This window comes from Manis javanica, chromosome 2 (genome assembly GCF_040802235.1).
Source record: "Manis javanica isolate MJ-LG chromosome 2, MJ_LKY, whole genome shotgun sequence".
NCBI lineage: Eukaryota > Metazoa > Chordata > Mammalia > Pholidota > Manidae > Manis > Manis javanica.
The window spans coordinates 60,900,851-60,917,327 of record NC_133157.1 but is presented as its reverse complement, the minus strand read 5'-3'; the positions used below and the strand labels follow the sequence as shown (position 1 = coordinate 60,917,327).

General features: G+C 40.3%; 2 protein-coding genes across 13 annotated transcripts in view; both read right to left on the bottom strand.

Moving 5' to 3' along the window:
• ERMP1 (endoplasmic reticulum metallopeptidase 1) overlaps nucleotides 1–8,179 on the bottom strand; it is a 168,625-nt gene extending 160,446 nt beyond the window's left edge. For 7 of the 11 annotated variants that reach the window (XR_012127734.1, XR_012127736.1, XR_012127737.1 and 4 more), the window contains exons 1-4: nucleotides 7,700–8,176; nucleotides 6,070–6,371; nucleotides 2,141–2,268; nucleotides 1,443–1,548 (exon numbers count right to left, since the gene is read on the bottom strand). Coding sequence is in view for 3 of the 11 variants with exons in the window: in XM_037019016.2 (XP_036874911.1) it covers nucleotides 1,443–1,548; nucleotides 2,141–2,268; nucleotides 6,070–6,371; nucleotides 7,700–8,025 (862 nt within the window). In the remaining 8 variants the exon portion in view is untranslated. Of the gene's footprint in view, nucleotides 1–1,442; nucleotides 1,549–2,140; nucleotides 2,269–6,069; nucleotides 6,372–7,699 lie in introns of all 11 variants that reach the window. The other 4 variants (XR_012127738.1, XR_005061516.2, XM_073228568.1 and 1 more) reach the window with 3 other exon arrangements.
• Nucleotides 6,142–16,477, bottom strand: part of BRD10 (bromodomain containing 10) — a 191,256-nt gene continuing 180,920 nt past the window's right edge. The window contains exon 11 of one of the 2 annotated variants that reach the window (XR_012127733.1): nucleotides 6,142–6,280. The gene's annotated coding sequence lies outside the window, so the exon portion shown is untranslated. The remainder of the gene's footprint in view (nucleotides 6,281–16,477) is intronic. The other variant, XM_073228564.1, reaches the window with a different exon arrangement.

Below are 16,477 nucleotides of genomic sequence, written 5' to 3'. Positions count from 1 at the left end.
GACCAAACATTAAGACTGGTTTTTCCCTGAGTCACAGAAGCACAGGGGCCGGGTGCTATGCTACGAAAATAAATTAGAAGCACAGATACCAAGGCATTTACCATAAAGTACACTTGCACGAAGGAAAACATACAAATACATACTCCTGCCTATGTGGAGCCCTGACATTTTCACCAGAGGAAGGAAAGATACAATGTTCTCTTCACTTACAGAATTTACTCTTGCTGCTTTTTGATCTGCCAATGTTCCTCCTATCCTGATTGAATCCAAGATTTAGAGGGAAAGGGATAATAGTGTAGCATCTACTTACTTCTGATAGATATTAGATACCAGCTGCTTCCCATTAGTTAGCAAAGAATAAGCAGAAAGGTTGGAGAGATGAAAAGAACCTTGCTTCTAACTTTATGATCTTGAGATTCTCAAAAATTTAGCTGAAGTAAAATATATATATTCTTAAGATAAGTAGAATGGAGAATATTAAAATATGGTATTATTTAGATTATAAAGACATACTTAGAACATCTTAACTTAATACAATGTCTGTAAAGGGGCTAAAGAACAAATGAACTATCACCTTACTTACTTCTCCCAGCCATCTCATGACCCAAAACACACTCTTCATTATAAAACTTCTACATTGCTAACTAAAATGCATTACCCAAATTTGTAACAGAGTAGCCATGGAACTTCCAACATCAGATTTTGGTACACACTGACTAAGCAAATCTGAGCTTTGAATTCTGTTAAAATGACAACTGATATTAACTTAACTGATAAATTATCCTTATAATCTTGTTATCCTTAGAAAAGTTTGATCATAAAACCAAAAGCATTTCTCTGGCTAATTAAATATTACTGGATTTTTATGACATTCAAATTAATTCAATGATACATTTAAAGTCCTGTAACTACGAGTAAATTTACCCATTTTAATTCATGAAATAATTGTCATTTAATATGATTTATGTTATAGTCACCCACAAAGGATAAAATTTCACTACATATATGATAATCTGGTTAGTGGCTAAGGACATGGGCTCTGAGCCCAGACTGTCTAGGTTCAAATCCCACTGTGCCATCTACCAATTTTGAAATCTTAGGCAAATTATAAACTCTCCTGCCTCAGTTTTCTCATCTATAGAATAAGGATAATGACAGTACTTACCCCTCATGTTGTTCTGAGAATTAGATGACTTAATAAATGTAAAATGCTTTGAACAATATTTGGCATACAATAAGCACTACATAAGTGTGAGGTGCTATAAATACCATTTTGTTAAAAATTCTAAGAGAAGCTAAAACTAGCTCCTTCTTTTTAAAAGAATGTTCACTTCATTATAGAGATGGCTTACGTGAAAAAAATTTCCACTTTTACAAAAACAAAGACTGCATTAAAGTATACAATGCAATTGCATTAAAATATAAAATATAGCTTCACATACCTGTTTGGAACACAAGTTCTTTCCCTCCTACACCTGCTGCCTCCAGGTTAATAAATGCACGAATCAAGCTGGCCCAGGGGTGCTGAGTAATGAAACCATGACTGGCCTGAACGAGAAAGGAAGAAATCAATACAGGTTAAACAATCTTAAATTATCAGTCTTTATTTTGCTTAAAGACAGAATATCTATGTTGATAAGGGAAGAATAGGAAAATAATCATTTTTTCAAAGGCTGTATCTAAAGATATCTGTTTCTCTCGTAATGCATAATGGCAGTGTGCATTTTGCTGAGTGGAAGTCACCATCACAGAAGGCAGCCTGCTTTCCATGAGTTGTGCCAAACAATACCCTACCAAGTGTGAGGCTGTGCAAAAGAAAGGGTAAAAAAACAGAAGGGAAATGCTTATGGTTGGGACTCGTGCTATGCACCTGCCTCAAAACATCTCTGAAACTCCAGTGTAAAAGAAAACCTGAGATAAACCACAGAACCCTTTTATGAATCAAACACTGACAAGATGATCTGTTTGAACATATGTACATATTTTAAGTACCACCAGGGACTATATTTCTTCTGCACATCATTTTATACTACTACTCCAATGAATAATTAAAATGCGTGCTAGCTATTATTATTATTATTATTATTATGTTCATTATAATCATTACTCTAACCTACTATGTAAAACTGTAAAATCTCACTTGCAAGACATTTTCTTCAGCACCGTTAAAGAGAAATATGACAGCATGATGTAAGACTTCTGAAGATGTTGACAAGACACGGAGGACTTCCAGCATCACTGAACAGCTGACTGCATCATCACTGGCTCCTTTAAATCAGAAAAACAGATTTGCTTCTTGGATTTTAAAACCTTTACAGTATGAACCATCATGGCTAGGAATGAGGTTTTCTCATCAAGAAAGCATCAAAGGAGCTGCAAGACCAGATGCATGGCTCTGCCAGCCCACCAGCAGTAACTTCATGAGGGCATGGATCTTTGGTTTTCCAGCTAACTTACTTTCAATGTCTAGAACCATGCCAAGCCCACAGTAGTAATTCAATTAATATCTGTTGAATAATCAACCAGACAGGACCTCAATCGATACCAGAAACTGGCATTCTTATCAACTCACAGCAATTTGTTCCTATTCTTTACCCTTATTCCACATCCTCTGTAACATGTTCATTTATGGCGTTCACAGCTTCCTGTATCATCTCCCACTGCCACCCACTCCTTTACTGCAAAAATCATAAAAACTGCAGATCACTCCACGTTTAAAGAGGGGTCAGTTTGGAAGGTATAGCATTTTTTAGGTTTTCTTCAAGAAGGTCATGTGATGAAAAACTACAGAGAAGACTCCAGATCTAATAACTTAAGTGGTATCCCTGGTCGTGGCAATCATACAGAGGATGCCTCATCAAATCACATAATTTCTTCTTGATTCAGAAACTTTATGTATTAATTAAAGGGAATTATAAAGATGACTTCAGTGACTTGATTTTTTTAAAAACATTGTTTAAGGGGTAGTTAAAGGAACTGATTGGATACTTGCCATTAAGTTTTTTAAATGAGGTAATTCATAACATTATAAGAATGTCAATTTAGTGACACAGACTGAAATAGAGAAACCTGCTGAGATCTGCTTCAAAATAATCCAGGGTTACAGGGGTAGGGGTAAAGGAAAAAGAACAGATTGTCAAAGCTGGGTGGCAGGTATACTCAGGTACATTAAACAATTGTTTTGTACATATTTGAAATTTTCCACACTAAAAAGTTTATAGAGTAATCAAAATAAATAGGCACAATAATGATCCAGGCAATAGCTTCTGGGTTTACCCTCTGGAAGGCAGTGTGGTACAATGTAGCATGGATTTCAGAGTAAGAAAGATTTGGGAGTCAATTCTGGCTCTGTCATTTACCCTACAACCTCCTGGTCTAGAGGGCAGGCTAATGTTATTCAACTGAGGCATGCTGTGAGGCTGACAAGATAATGTGGTCTACACTCAATGTCAGTTTTTCCTTCTCTTTGCAAACCTAAGGCTCCACAGCTGAAGCGTTTGCTTTGGCACGGTTAAATTCCAGACCCCGTTCCTGCTCACAAAGAAACTGTACGTATTAGCTATACTTGTCCTGTTAGTGGTTACTGAATTGTACCTTAATCCAGGTGAAACAAAGTAATAATTATCTAATTACTATTAGGAGGAAGTACATGCAGCTATCAGTAAAAAGTGCCACCTTTCAGAAACCAAATGTAATTCACAGTTTTAACTTTGAGACTCCGAGTTACTTTAAATAAAAAGCAAACAATAATAAAGTTCTTCATTCAAAGTAAGAGAAAAGGAAATTGATATTTATCTATATAGGATTGATCAAAAAGCTGAATTGTCCATTTATCTTTATTTTAATGGTTCTTGTGTCTGAGAACAGAACTAGAGAAGGGTTAAATATCTTCAAGAAAGTTAGAAGACAGCACCCATAAGGACTGAGTGGTTAACCGACATCCCTTTCACTTGGAATTAACTCTGAAATTGAAAACACCTCTAAAATAACTCAACATCTCTTTTACCAACAACCTGGAACCATGAAGCAAACCCAGGAAGATACTTAAGGCTTTTCTGTAGGTAACATTACTCCTAATTGGTATCAGCTACTCATAACTGGCTGAGAAGAACTTTTAAAAAACACCCATGTTTCAATTAGTTCATCCATTAAAAGGATTTAAGTGATAGTCTACTTTATAAGTGTGTTTTTTTTAACGATTTTTAACAATTTTAGAGAGAAATGTCCTTGAGATTGTTGGTATACATATTCTTATAAAATTTTAGTTAAAAATGGGTTCCAATGACCCACCAAAATGCCATCCTTTTATTACTGGACTCCATATACACGATTTATAGCATTTGGCATTATGTTTCTGATGCTTGTATACATGTGTTTCTTATATAATGCTCTTAATAAATAATCATGGTGTTAATTTGTCCCTTCCTAAAATTTAACATAATTCTGAATGTAGGGTAACATTTGATTACTGCTTTGAAATAGACACAAAAGACCAGTGGGTTTCCCTAGCTCACACAAAGGTATTTCTGACTTTATAAAATAGAAGTGTGTATACTGATTTCTCAAAAAGCATATTACATTCTAAATGCAATTTGGCAAGTGTGGGAAAAATGGAAGTTCCTTTGGCGAGTATCCTCACCTGACCCTAAAGTACGTGACTATGTAACTGGCCTGATGCTAGGCTACTGCTTCCACATCCTAGGTAATGAGCTATTATTGACTGAGTCACTATATGAAGAGATCTGCCCCATGTGCTGGGCAGAGGCAGAGACGGAGGTGGATGACGGCCTGCAGACTGCTGGATGTGATTCTACTGCTTGACCTACTACCATGAGAATAAAGCTGGGTATAAACCATTTTAACCCAAGAACGTTCTGTTGTTATTTCTCAATCTCACCAAATCCACAGTGAACTTGCCCAGGGCTGAAACCTTCAGACAAGACAGCAAGCCTTCTGATTAAAGATATCCTAGTATGCATCATTTCATCAAGGAAACAAGTTTTATTTTGTATTTTGTATAACTCTAGATGTTTATATTATAAATTAAAGCAATCCAGAAATATTAAATAACAAATAGAAAAAATAAAAGGAATTTTTAATGCCAGGCATTATTCATGTGTTTTACTTGTATTTAATCCTCCATGCAATGTCAGTAAGAAAATACTATTATTATCCCCATTTTACAGATCAGAAACTTAACAAACAGGTTAAGTAGTTTGCCAAAGGCAGCAATAACTGCACTCTAGTACTCTCTCCTTCCTTTCAGGGTGTAGCTGCAAGAACTGACAGGCCAGGAAACCCAAAATCTGGTCCCACCTGTTTGTGATCATGTAAGTTTATGCATGTGTCAACAGAACCAGATGCCATCTCATGTCTTGTCTACCTCTAACATGCTATGATTCCATTGTAAAATACTGCTGTTTTCTATTCTTCCCTAATTACAATTTATTTAACTACTGAAAACATTTCTCTGATGAATCTTATTTTTATAAATGGGAGTTCAATTCAGGAGATTCTCATTCAACAGATATTTATTGTGTCAGGCACTGTCCTACACATCAAGTATTCTACTTTGCCCAAGTTTTCAGAGCAAAATTTATGAATTGATGAGGTACTCTATAGTATGGCAGCTCCAGTGGACCCAAGTTGTCACTTTACAGGTCAAAACTGCTAGGAGAGATGTCCTTCAAACCCTGCATGCCTTGAGCACAAGAACCCTTCCTTTTTCCCCTTATATCCCCCAAGCCTAGTATACCACCTAGTTGAGTAAATACCTGAAGTGACAGAAGTCAACCCCAGGACTTGGGGACACATACTGGTAACACTGATAAAGAAAGAGTCTATGTCCTGTCACTGGGCTCCTGGCCTCATGTTTAAAAAATAAAGTACCTGAGAGACTAGTAAGGGGTTAGATCTTAAAATAAATGATATTATTCTAATTACCCTGTCTTTCATCACAATGAAAATAGGTTTGTTCAAGAAAACGGTGCCCCACAACTGTCCAAGCAGCTTGGAGTTACGCTTTCTGGGCTCTGACAACTTCAAAATGACAAAAAATCAAGTACGTACCTGGTGAGTTGGCAACTGAGTCAAAATGACAATTAGCCAGAACAGCATGCCGGGCCCCTCCTCTGGGTTCCAGCTTCACCACGACATTGGTGATGTTGTCATAGTAGCTCGTAAAGCCTCCCAAGAAGTCAATGCTAAAGGAGCCTGTGGGCCGCTGTACATTTACTGAAATCTTGTGAAGGCTGTTGCTTTGAACTTCAATCAGTTTAATCTGTTCCAAAAGGTAATGCACCGTCAGAATTTCATTTTCTGGACTTCCTGTAGTCCTGGGACCAATGGATGTTATATGTTCAAGATAATCTCTGGAAGCCACCAAAAGAATAATGATGACAAGGTGTGCTAGGCTTAAAATTAACATTTATCCACTGAGCAACTTTTCCTATACACTCTCACTCCTTTAAGAACAAGTTGACTTCTCATATAAAAAAAAAACTGTCTTATTATTTCTAGTGCTCTGTGAAAAATGGCTTGTAAAGTTCCATCATCTTATTTTGCCTCACATGAGTTCATCGCTTCAGTTTTCTCCACACACACCAAGTTCTCCCAAGCCCCCATGTCAAACGAATACAAAGACTAGGGATCCTATTCAAAATTCGTTAACTGCTTAAGCCTAGACAGGATAGAATACAACTTCAGAGTTACCGATTCTACGTTACTGATTCTAAGCAGCAGAAACCAATGCGCAAAGACAATTAAGTCGAGAGGTTAAATAAGCAACGAAAAACTTCTGATTGTGAAGAATGAACTCAGCCCTCCTACTGTGCACACAAAGCCTAATAAACTTCAGTTCAGACCGAAACCAACTCTACCCCTAAAACAAACAAAAAGAGTTTTGTCTTTTCACTGCATTCCAAGTGGGAAAAAAGAGAGTGGGGGAGGTGTGTTCCAGAAAGTCCTTAAGAAGCTTCCAACATGTTACACTGAAAAGTCTTTTAAAAACAGTGGCTGTTAAAAACTCCGGTAGCTTAGGATTTATGAGATCTGATACACCTAGGCTTCAACACCTTTGACTTAATCACCTTTGATGGCACACTCAAGTTTTTTTTTGTTTTTTGTTTTGTTTTTTTTTTAACTAAAAAGAGTCAGACCTTACACAGGAGACCATGGACAAAGCTCTGAGAACTTCTGAAATTGTTAAAGTTTGAATGTACAGTCTTGCAGGGAGAGCCTCCATAGTTTTAACGTTTGAGGGCTGTGCCTCTCAAAAAGGTACGCAACTGCATTATCTCCCTTAGACCAAATTTATATCGCCCAAAAAATCAAATTTATGAAAACCATTAGGTACACAAATTTCACTAGCCTTCATTTCATCTGGAAAGCAGGAAGGCTAGTAAAAGGTGGAAGGTGCTCCAGAAGATGGAGAACGACTAAACAACCACGTGCAGGTGGGTCAGAAAGGGGATGGAAAGCAGACGCAAACTCCCTGGCCATCCCCGTCTGCACCACGAGCTGAACAGGGGAACATGCAATACTCGCACCTTGTAAATCAGGACTCCTGAAGAGAATCGCGCAAGACCGCCCCACCCCACGTGCAGCCGGGCGACGCCGGCGGAGCCCGGACGGTCCCGCAAGGACAGGGGCACACGGGTGCGGAGCCCGGTATCTGGGGCCGCGTGGAAACGGCAGGTACCTGGCCTGACGCGCGTCGAACTCCGCGTGGTCCTCGGCGGCGCCGCGCAGCACAAGCTGCTGCAGCGAGAGCTGCACGAGCGCCCGCAGCGCGAGCAGGTAGAACGCTAGTCCCAGCGCGGCGCGCGCCTCGGACAATCCGGTCCTGGCGGCGCGGCTCCCCGCCGCGCTCCGCTTCCGCGTCCCCGCGCCGCCGCCGCACGCGTCCACCAAGGGCTCCTGCTCCGGGGCCTGCCTCCCCGGCGGCGCCCCCGCCGATGGGCCATCCCGGCGCTCCCCTCCGACGCGGTGCCGCCTCACGGCCGCGGACTCCGAGCCCCACTCCATGGCCACGAGCCCCAGCAGCCAGCCCAACAGCTCCAGCCCGCGGCAACGCGGGGAGAAGCTGCGGCCGCCGCAGCGCCGCCTAGTGCGCGGACGGAAACTGCAGAGGGCCAAACTTCTGATTGGCCCGTCCTGCCGCCCAGCCACCCGGCCTCTGGGTAATCACCAGTCGGCGCCGCGCAGAACCAGCGCGGGCTGGGCACAACGGGTGTGTGTCCTGCAGGGCAGTCCCTGCTTGGGTGGGGAACGGAGATTCAGAATGGGAAGATACCCATAAATCTAGAAAACGTAAGAAAAGTGAGAGATTGCTCTTAAAAGAATGCACTTTGTGCACCAGGCAGATGGGGAAGGCAATGAATGACCCAGCTTTCAGAAGGAGTATTAGAACAGTCTCTGTAAAAAGATTGTTGGCCCTTAAATCTAGAAATAGGACTGCGCAAGAGAGGCCCAGCCTCATGATTACACAAAATCTAATCACTGATCTTCATAACCGTGTGGGTTAACCAGCTCTACACTGTCTGCACCTAACAGATGGAGAAAAATAATAGCTATTATTTACTGAATACCTGCCATGAGTGAGGCACTGGCCTAAGTACTTTAATACATTATCTCATTTGATTCTTGCAAGAATCCTGAAAAGGAAATTTTGTTTCCCCACTTATTAGCTAAGAAACTTACAGGTAACAAATTAAGAACCTAAATCTAATTTAGTGGGCTCCCCCAAACAGCATTCTGTTCCACTAGTGAATATGGTTCAGAAAAGCTTTTCCTCCCTCCGCGTCACCCTGGAGGCAGTCTTGGACTTAGTGTAAATCCTAGTGATCACCTGGCCTTCCTGCCTGCCGATGCAGTGAGCCTCTCTGCTTCAAGACACTGTGTCTCCAGCATGGAGTTGCCTCAGTACCAGGACTGTTAACCTAGAGCTCAGCTGGGAAGATGCGCTGCCTTACCAGCCTGCCTACTGCCCAAGTCCACGTGACACCAGGTGCTCCCAGTTCCCAGCTCTCCAGCTACACTGGCCTCTTTCAAAGTCCGTCTATAATAGGATCTCACCACACGCGGTTTGAGTTGCCTGGAATATTCTTCCCTCCCCTCATTGCCTAATTAACTCCTATTCATTCTTCAAAGCCCAACTTAAGTGGCACTTTTTCAAGGAAGAATCTAATCTAATAAAGCCAGTTTCCCCTACTTGTAGGATCCCATAGTGCCATGTATGCATGTAATTATTTAATATCTTCCTCATTAGGCTGTAAGCTCCATGAAGAATCATGTCTGGTTTTGCTCACCATTTTATTACCTTCTCTTAATATAAAGTATGACATGTAGGATGTATTCAATAAGTATTTCCTGGCTGAGTGAATAAATGAAAACAATTTTATGGCAGCAGCATAATTTCAGCTCTTGAATATCCTTTTTAATCTGTAAGGCCCATAAGACCAAAGACAATATTTATCTTATTTACTTACCAGTATAACCCTAGCCCATGGTTGTCACTCAGTACATATTTATTGAATGAGAAAAATGAATATATATTGTCTTTTATCAGAAGCAGCTGTCTGCTATTCTCTTCCCAAAAAACTCTAGTGCCTCCTCATCTTTGGAAGATAAGACCTCAGAGCCCATTTGTCCACCACAGCATGACAAGTGGAAGAGCCTCTAGTTCCTAGGGGAAGGACACAAATGTCTCATGATCTTTTAAATTTTACTTATTTTATGCTGCCACTTGCTGCCCAAAAACCTAGCAGTAAGTTGCACCTCTTAGGAGCTGTGTTACTGGTTATGTCATTTGAGCTCTCTTTCTCTGAATGGATAATGTATGGTAAGCATCTCTGACAGTATTCCGTGGGAGGCAGTGTACCATAGTAGGAAAAAAGCCTGGCTGTTGGAATCAGAATTCTGAGTCCCTAAATCATGTATGGCCACTGCACAAGGCATTAGGCAAGTTACCGTCTCAGAGTCTCAATGTCTTTATCTATGATAATGGAGATAATGCCTGCCTTAAAGGGCTCCAAAGAGGATTAATCAGCTAATACATGTGAAAACTCCTCACACACAAATCTCATTAAGTACTCCTTCCAGAATTTTCATTCTAATACAATCCTTTACAGATTGGATTAAAAGTCATTTTCTTGTCATAATAATCATAAAGGCCTAGATGATGAAAGCTTAGTTATAGTTAGGGTCCCAGAAGGCAGTTTTTCTCTAGACTTATATAAACTATGGTATTCATATTTGAATGTTTTTAAGTTACCAGTTGTTGGATATCTATTCTATGTCAGATACTGATCAAAGTGGGGAAACATAGAAAAGAGCAAATCAATCTTTCTGCCTTCATAGAACTTACGTTCTAGCGTTCTAGTTGGGAAATAATAAACGTGTGTGTGTGTGTGTGTGTGTGTGTGTGTGTGTGTGTGTGTGTGTGTGTGTGTGTGTGTGTGTGTGTGTGTGTGTGTGTGTGATTAAGATGTTAAAGTGAAATGAAGAAAAATAAGGCAGAGTATGGAGAGTGACTGAGGCTGCTGTTTTAAATAGGGTAATCAAGGAAGCTTTCTCTGAGGAAATTACATTTGAGGTGACCTGAATGAAGCAAAGAATGGGGCCATAATAGCCTGAGAAGAGAAAGTTTCAGGCAAAGGAAAATGAACTGTGATATTCAAGAGGCAACACTGAGTGGGGCCTTTGGCTAAAGCAGACGTAGCAAAGGGGCAGTGATAGATGGAAGTTCACAGAAGCAGGTAGGCGCCAGTGCAAGAACAGCCTACTGGGTCACAGCAAGGACTCTGGGGTGGTTCTGAGCCACAAAAGTTCATATTCTAAATTATGTTTATGATATTGCTCAGAGTCTCAGTGCTGGGCAGAGCAGCCCCATCACCAAACCTAGATCACAGAGGCTAATGAAAGTTTTCTAATGTCTGGTCTTTGGAGTATTTGAGGCCATTAATCTGTGGTATGTTTTGTGTGGGAAGTAGACCACAGAGAATTGAAACACATACTCCAGTTCCCACATATCAAATTGCTAATGTGGTTGGAACAAAATGTAAAAGGCATCAGTTGGCCCATCTGGTGAGCTATTGATCACTGAGGTTGATTCAATTCATCTGGCTTGGCAAACAGTTATGTCTTTCTTGTGTGTCCCCTTATGACAAAGTAAGGGCTAGACAAACCAACAGGCAGAGAGATGTCCCAAGTTCCTTCCATTTTGCAGTCTCTCCAGTATTTCCTAGTAACATGGCTAAGGTGAATGGAAGAGCATGCAAGCTGTCAGGATTCAGGCTAACTGCCCAACTGTCTTCCACAGAGATTGGAAGCCTGTGTCTATGTGCTTCCTTCCTTGGAAGAGGGGCTGCTAGGTAACTTGGTGAAAGTTCTCTGGGACTGAGGTTGGCAGAACGATGCCTTTTACCTCATGTTACAGTGACATTAAAATCAAGGGAGTTGTTAAGTTCAAGAGGCAACCCAAACCAGTTGTGGAAAACACTGAGACATATAAAATTGGGTCTTCTGGGGGAAAAAAAAAATCAAATTGTAATCTCACACCGTATTACACAACAAACAAAACAAGAAAACAAGTAGAATTCAGAATTAAACATAAGTAACTTTTTAACTGACAAGAAAAAACATAAGCATAATTAAATAGTTAATATCAAAATGATTGAGATAATTTTAATCAAAAAAGAAGTGGAAGAAATCATAAAAGGAAAAATCATGTTGACTGCATAGAATTGAAAACTTCTATATGTTATAAATAGTCACCAAAAAAATGAAAAGTCAAATGACAAACTTGAAACATTGTTTTAAACAAATTTTTTAAATAAGGGACTAGTATACTTTATATTCTCTGTCTCCTCATTCTGTGTCTCTTTTGTGATAGATTTAATTTATATATTTAGATTTACCATATATTTTATATAACATATATATTAAAAATCAGTAAGAAAAATAGCAATGCCTCAATAGAAAAATATGTAAACCATTCATCCTTTGTATCAAAGGAACATATGTAAAAATGTGGACTTTTAACTTACCACGATGAGAAAGTTTTTTGTGTTTTGTGTTTAATTATAATACACACTGCTGGCAAAAGCTTAACTGATAAGCACTCTTATGTGATACAGGTGGGATACATATCAGAATGCCATTCTGGAAAGCAATTTGGCACCATGTACCAGGAGCCTTACAAGAATTCACATTTCTTGATACAGTATTTTCAGAAGTAGGAATCTATTGAAGGTAGGATAAAATAAAAAAGAGAGAAGAAAAGAAAAATGCAAAAGAATGATGATCTATAACATCAAATATGTGGAAATTACGTTGACATATAAAAAGAAAGGTCATATAAATTTCAGAATATCCAGAGTGTAAAACACCATGTAGGAAGTCTATTCTCATAATATTACATTACGAGAATACTGCAAGAAAGAAAAAAATAAAGATACAAAATTGAATAACGAATATAGTGTCAGAATATTGAATATGTGAAAGGAAATACACTGATACAATGACAATGGTTAAAAAATGTGGGTGATTTTTTTCTTGTTTATTCATTTCTCTGTCTTCCACCTTTTCTCTGAGCTGTGTTCCCTTTAAAAGCCTGGAGCTATGAGGTCAGGCTCTTCAGCCATTTGCCCAGGAAGGCACTAAAAATCTGTCACATTTTAACCCTTAGGAAAGCAGTTTATAAATTGATTCCAATGTGCATGTGCTCCAACAGGGGAACGCAATGTCCAAACCTCATCTCTGGTCCTTGTCCTCAAGTACATTTCTAGACAAAGTTTATGGTAAAGATTCAGCAATTAATGAATTGCTGAATCAATAAAAAAAATTCTGAGAGAATTTTCACTTACTTATCAGTCTTTAAATTCAGCCTGTGACAGGAGAATTGGTGCATATACTTTTAAATGGCTTTGGATTTTGAATTTCCTTTTCCCTCTTTTCCCTTGTATTAGAGGGAAAGCATCCAGAACGCCAAATCTCTAGGGATTTATTTGCTGGCCACAAACCCTGGGCATTGTTTGCATTTCTCCCTAGGCTGTAGGGGCAGGTGAAGCAGGACAGAGGGGTGTGACTCAGCAGTCTGGGGAGCTGGATGGAGCTGACTCACTGGGCAAGCTCATTTTAGTCTACAAACAAGTTAATAAGCACATGCATCGCCAAGGCTGTGCCCATCTAGCAATGCACACCCGGAGACCCCCATCTCTTCCATGGCCTGACACTAAGTAGCTCTCTCCTCATGCAGCCCCGTAAACACCTCTTGCAGGCTCTTTCCTAACCAGTTTCACTTGGCCTGGAAGCCTGTGACCTTCTTCAGGTCCTTCCTTACGGGCCAAAAATAGCCTCTGCAACTGCTGCTTTTCCAATGTGCCCAAAGAAAAACAGGACAACAATGGATATTGGATCAGAATGACAAACATCCCTCAAAGTGTGATCTAAGAACCAGTAACAAGAGAACCACCTAGGGACCTGCTGAAAAGTCATTTCATCGTTCAGTGTGTTACCAATTGGCTCTCTCCATCCCTTGAAATATACACGTTCACACCCTTATGCACATTCCTCCTTATTCCTGTCTTCTTAGTGAGAGGGCTTGAAGAAAACCTGTTTTCATCTCTCATCTCAACTCCTGATCGCCCTTGGTACACAACCAATCAATGAGCAAATAACCAGAAGTACCAAGAATAAGAACTCTATTTTCTTTACTAATAAAAACTTATTCACAGCATTATTCAGCCAAAAATAGGAATGAAACACTGATACAGGCTCTAAGTGAATGAACCTCGAAAACATTATGCTAAGTGAAAAAAGTCAGACGCAAAAGGTCGCATATTGTCTGATCCTATTCATATGAAATACCCAGAATAGGCAAATCTACATGCATACAGAACACAAATGGGTGGTTACCAGGGACAAGGAGGAGGGGAGAATAGGATCAACCTCTTAACAGGTACAGGATTTCTTTCTGGGTGATGAAAATGTTTTGGAACTAGATAGACGTAGTGTCTCACACAATTTTGTGACTGTGTTAAATGCTGCTAGATTGTTCTCTTTTTAAATTATTTATTTTGTATTATGTGAATTTCTTTCACTTCAATAGCGATAAATTGTATCAAGATATATAACTTAAAAATAATTCTTAACTCCCGAGACAGATGCCTGCCCAAGTTCAATTACAGTAGAGTGATTTGCCACTCTGTTTCTATTGTTAAAAATAGTGATCATAATAAAGGCCTTGGGTTTCAAAAGCCTCTTACTGCTGAGCAACTCAAATTAGGATTTCTGCTTTTAGGATTTTTTGTTGTTGTTTAATCAATAAAAAGATCTGTGGCAGACATGCTGACTCTTTAGAGAAAGCAAAGGAAAGAGCGTTATTCATAGCCTCAAGTTTTTTAAACCATTTTCCTCCCAGATTCCTCCATGGTTCTAATTTCTCTTACTGTAAGGTACTAACCAAGTACACTACCCAGAAGTAGGGCTATTCTTTAAGGGACTCCCGCAAGGTTGGGAGCCCAAATTGAGAGATTCAGAGATAAAAACCCAAGTGACAAATAAACTTTGGTTTTTCAAATGTGCTATTATGTCAGTAAAGTGGTTCTGACTTAACTGGGGTGACAGAACAAAGCATTTACAAACCATTTCCTGATGTGGGCAGATAAGGTAAGAATGAAAGAGATCACATTAGACCTGTATGGAGTGTAGGGTCCTGCGTGAACTGCAACCCCAAGCCTCACCCAAATCTATAACAGTAACTATTGCTCTATGAATTTGGGGCTCAGCTTAGCCAGGCTTTCTCATTTTCCAAAAAATGGCATTAAAGCAGATATTTATGTGTCTGCTCAGTTAATGTTAGAAACTAATTTTAAAAGAGACATAAACGTGTGCACCAAATAAAACAGGCCTGCAAATTGGATCCTTCCCACCAGCTGCCAGTCTGGAACCTCACCTTCAAGCCCTCAAGGACATACTTGCTAAAGAGGAAATATTTCCCGGGATGAGGATCAGGTTATATTGGGGATTCTTAACTTTCAATTTAGGGGAAAATGTAAAGTGTTAACAGTGGGTCAGGTATAGCTAGCGAAGCCTCTTTCTTCTCTCCCTCCTAAGGGAAGGTGAGTTCTTGCCAAATGCTCCCTTCCCTCCACCCGTTTCTAGCCACTACTCTCTTTATTTTGCACTGGGCAAGGAATAAGGAAAAAAACCGTCTCTGACATTTTTGCTGACCCAGAGCTGAAGGTTCTGAACTGGATTCTTCCCTCTCACCTTCATCATGTAACGCGGTACAGCTGAGAACACACTGAGCATTCAACTGAAATGCATAGTTACAGCCCTGTACCACCCTCGGGACTACACCTAGGGCAATGCAGACATATTTACTCCTCTTGCGTCCTGTCGAGGAAGGAAGCAAGTACAGAGAGTGAGCTGACCTAGAATACAGCCCACAGCAATGGAAACTAAAGGGCATTATTGTGGCCACAATCAGCAGCACAGACTCTTAATTTTAAGTGTCATCTTCTGTAAACTATGACTTTATTTCCAGGTTAGACTCAATCAAACCTACAAACTGGTGCTAATGGTAAGGAAAACACTGCCTTCTTAAAATTAGACACTCTGCCCTGGAAACTGCTGCATCCTAAATCTTGAAACTTGTTTTCTGCAGTCTTCTAGCGCTTTCCACCAGGCTCAGACATTAGTGGCCAAGTAGCCACAGTGACCCAGCAGAGAAAACTCAGCTTTTGTGAGAGCTGAAGAGAGTCCTCCTGAGAAGGAGCACCTCTAGAGGAAACCTGGGCTTACCATCCCTCCCCTCGCCGTCCCCTCCCCTGGCCACCCCCTCCCCTGCCATTCTCTCACCTCACCCATCTGACCCCTCACCATCCCTCCCCCCACCATCTCCTCCCCTCCCCTCCACACCCCCTCCCTTCCCCACCCCCTCCCTCCACCATCCCCACTGTGTACATGGGTCAGGTTTTCTCCTTTATCAGTCTTCCGAGACATTATAAATAGATTTCCAGTTGACACTGATGCTTTCTGGTTATGTCAACCCCAGTTCTTCCTTCCAGAGACGACATCCTGGCTATAGAGATAAAAATCAACAAATACCACATTCTTTCCAACAGGCCTACCATAAATCATGGCTGGTTTGAGCATGCTGGCCTTCTGGCTTTCTCAGAGTGCAAGAAGTGCCCTGGCCTCCCTGGTGGTTTAGCTGGGTTTCCTGCTAACATGAACAGAGGAAAATGCTCCTCTCTGTGTCATCCAGCCCCTCCCTGGGCACAGTGCTAGGCCTTTGAAACTGAGCATGCAAACTTGCTGAGCTTCAAACCTGTATTGTGGTATTTTATTTGTTTCTGTTTCATCAGGTAACCTTCAGCATTCTTTTTATGTTTTTTTTTAATTGTAATTTTAAACTTGTAATGCTCCTGATCTGTGACCCTGAGAGAATTTGATAATTATTTGTGCTCTT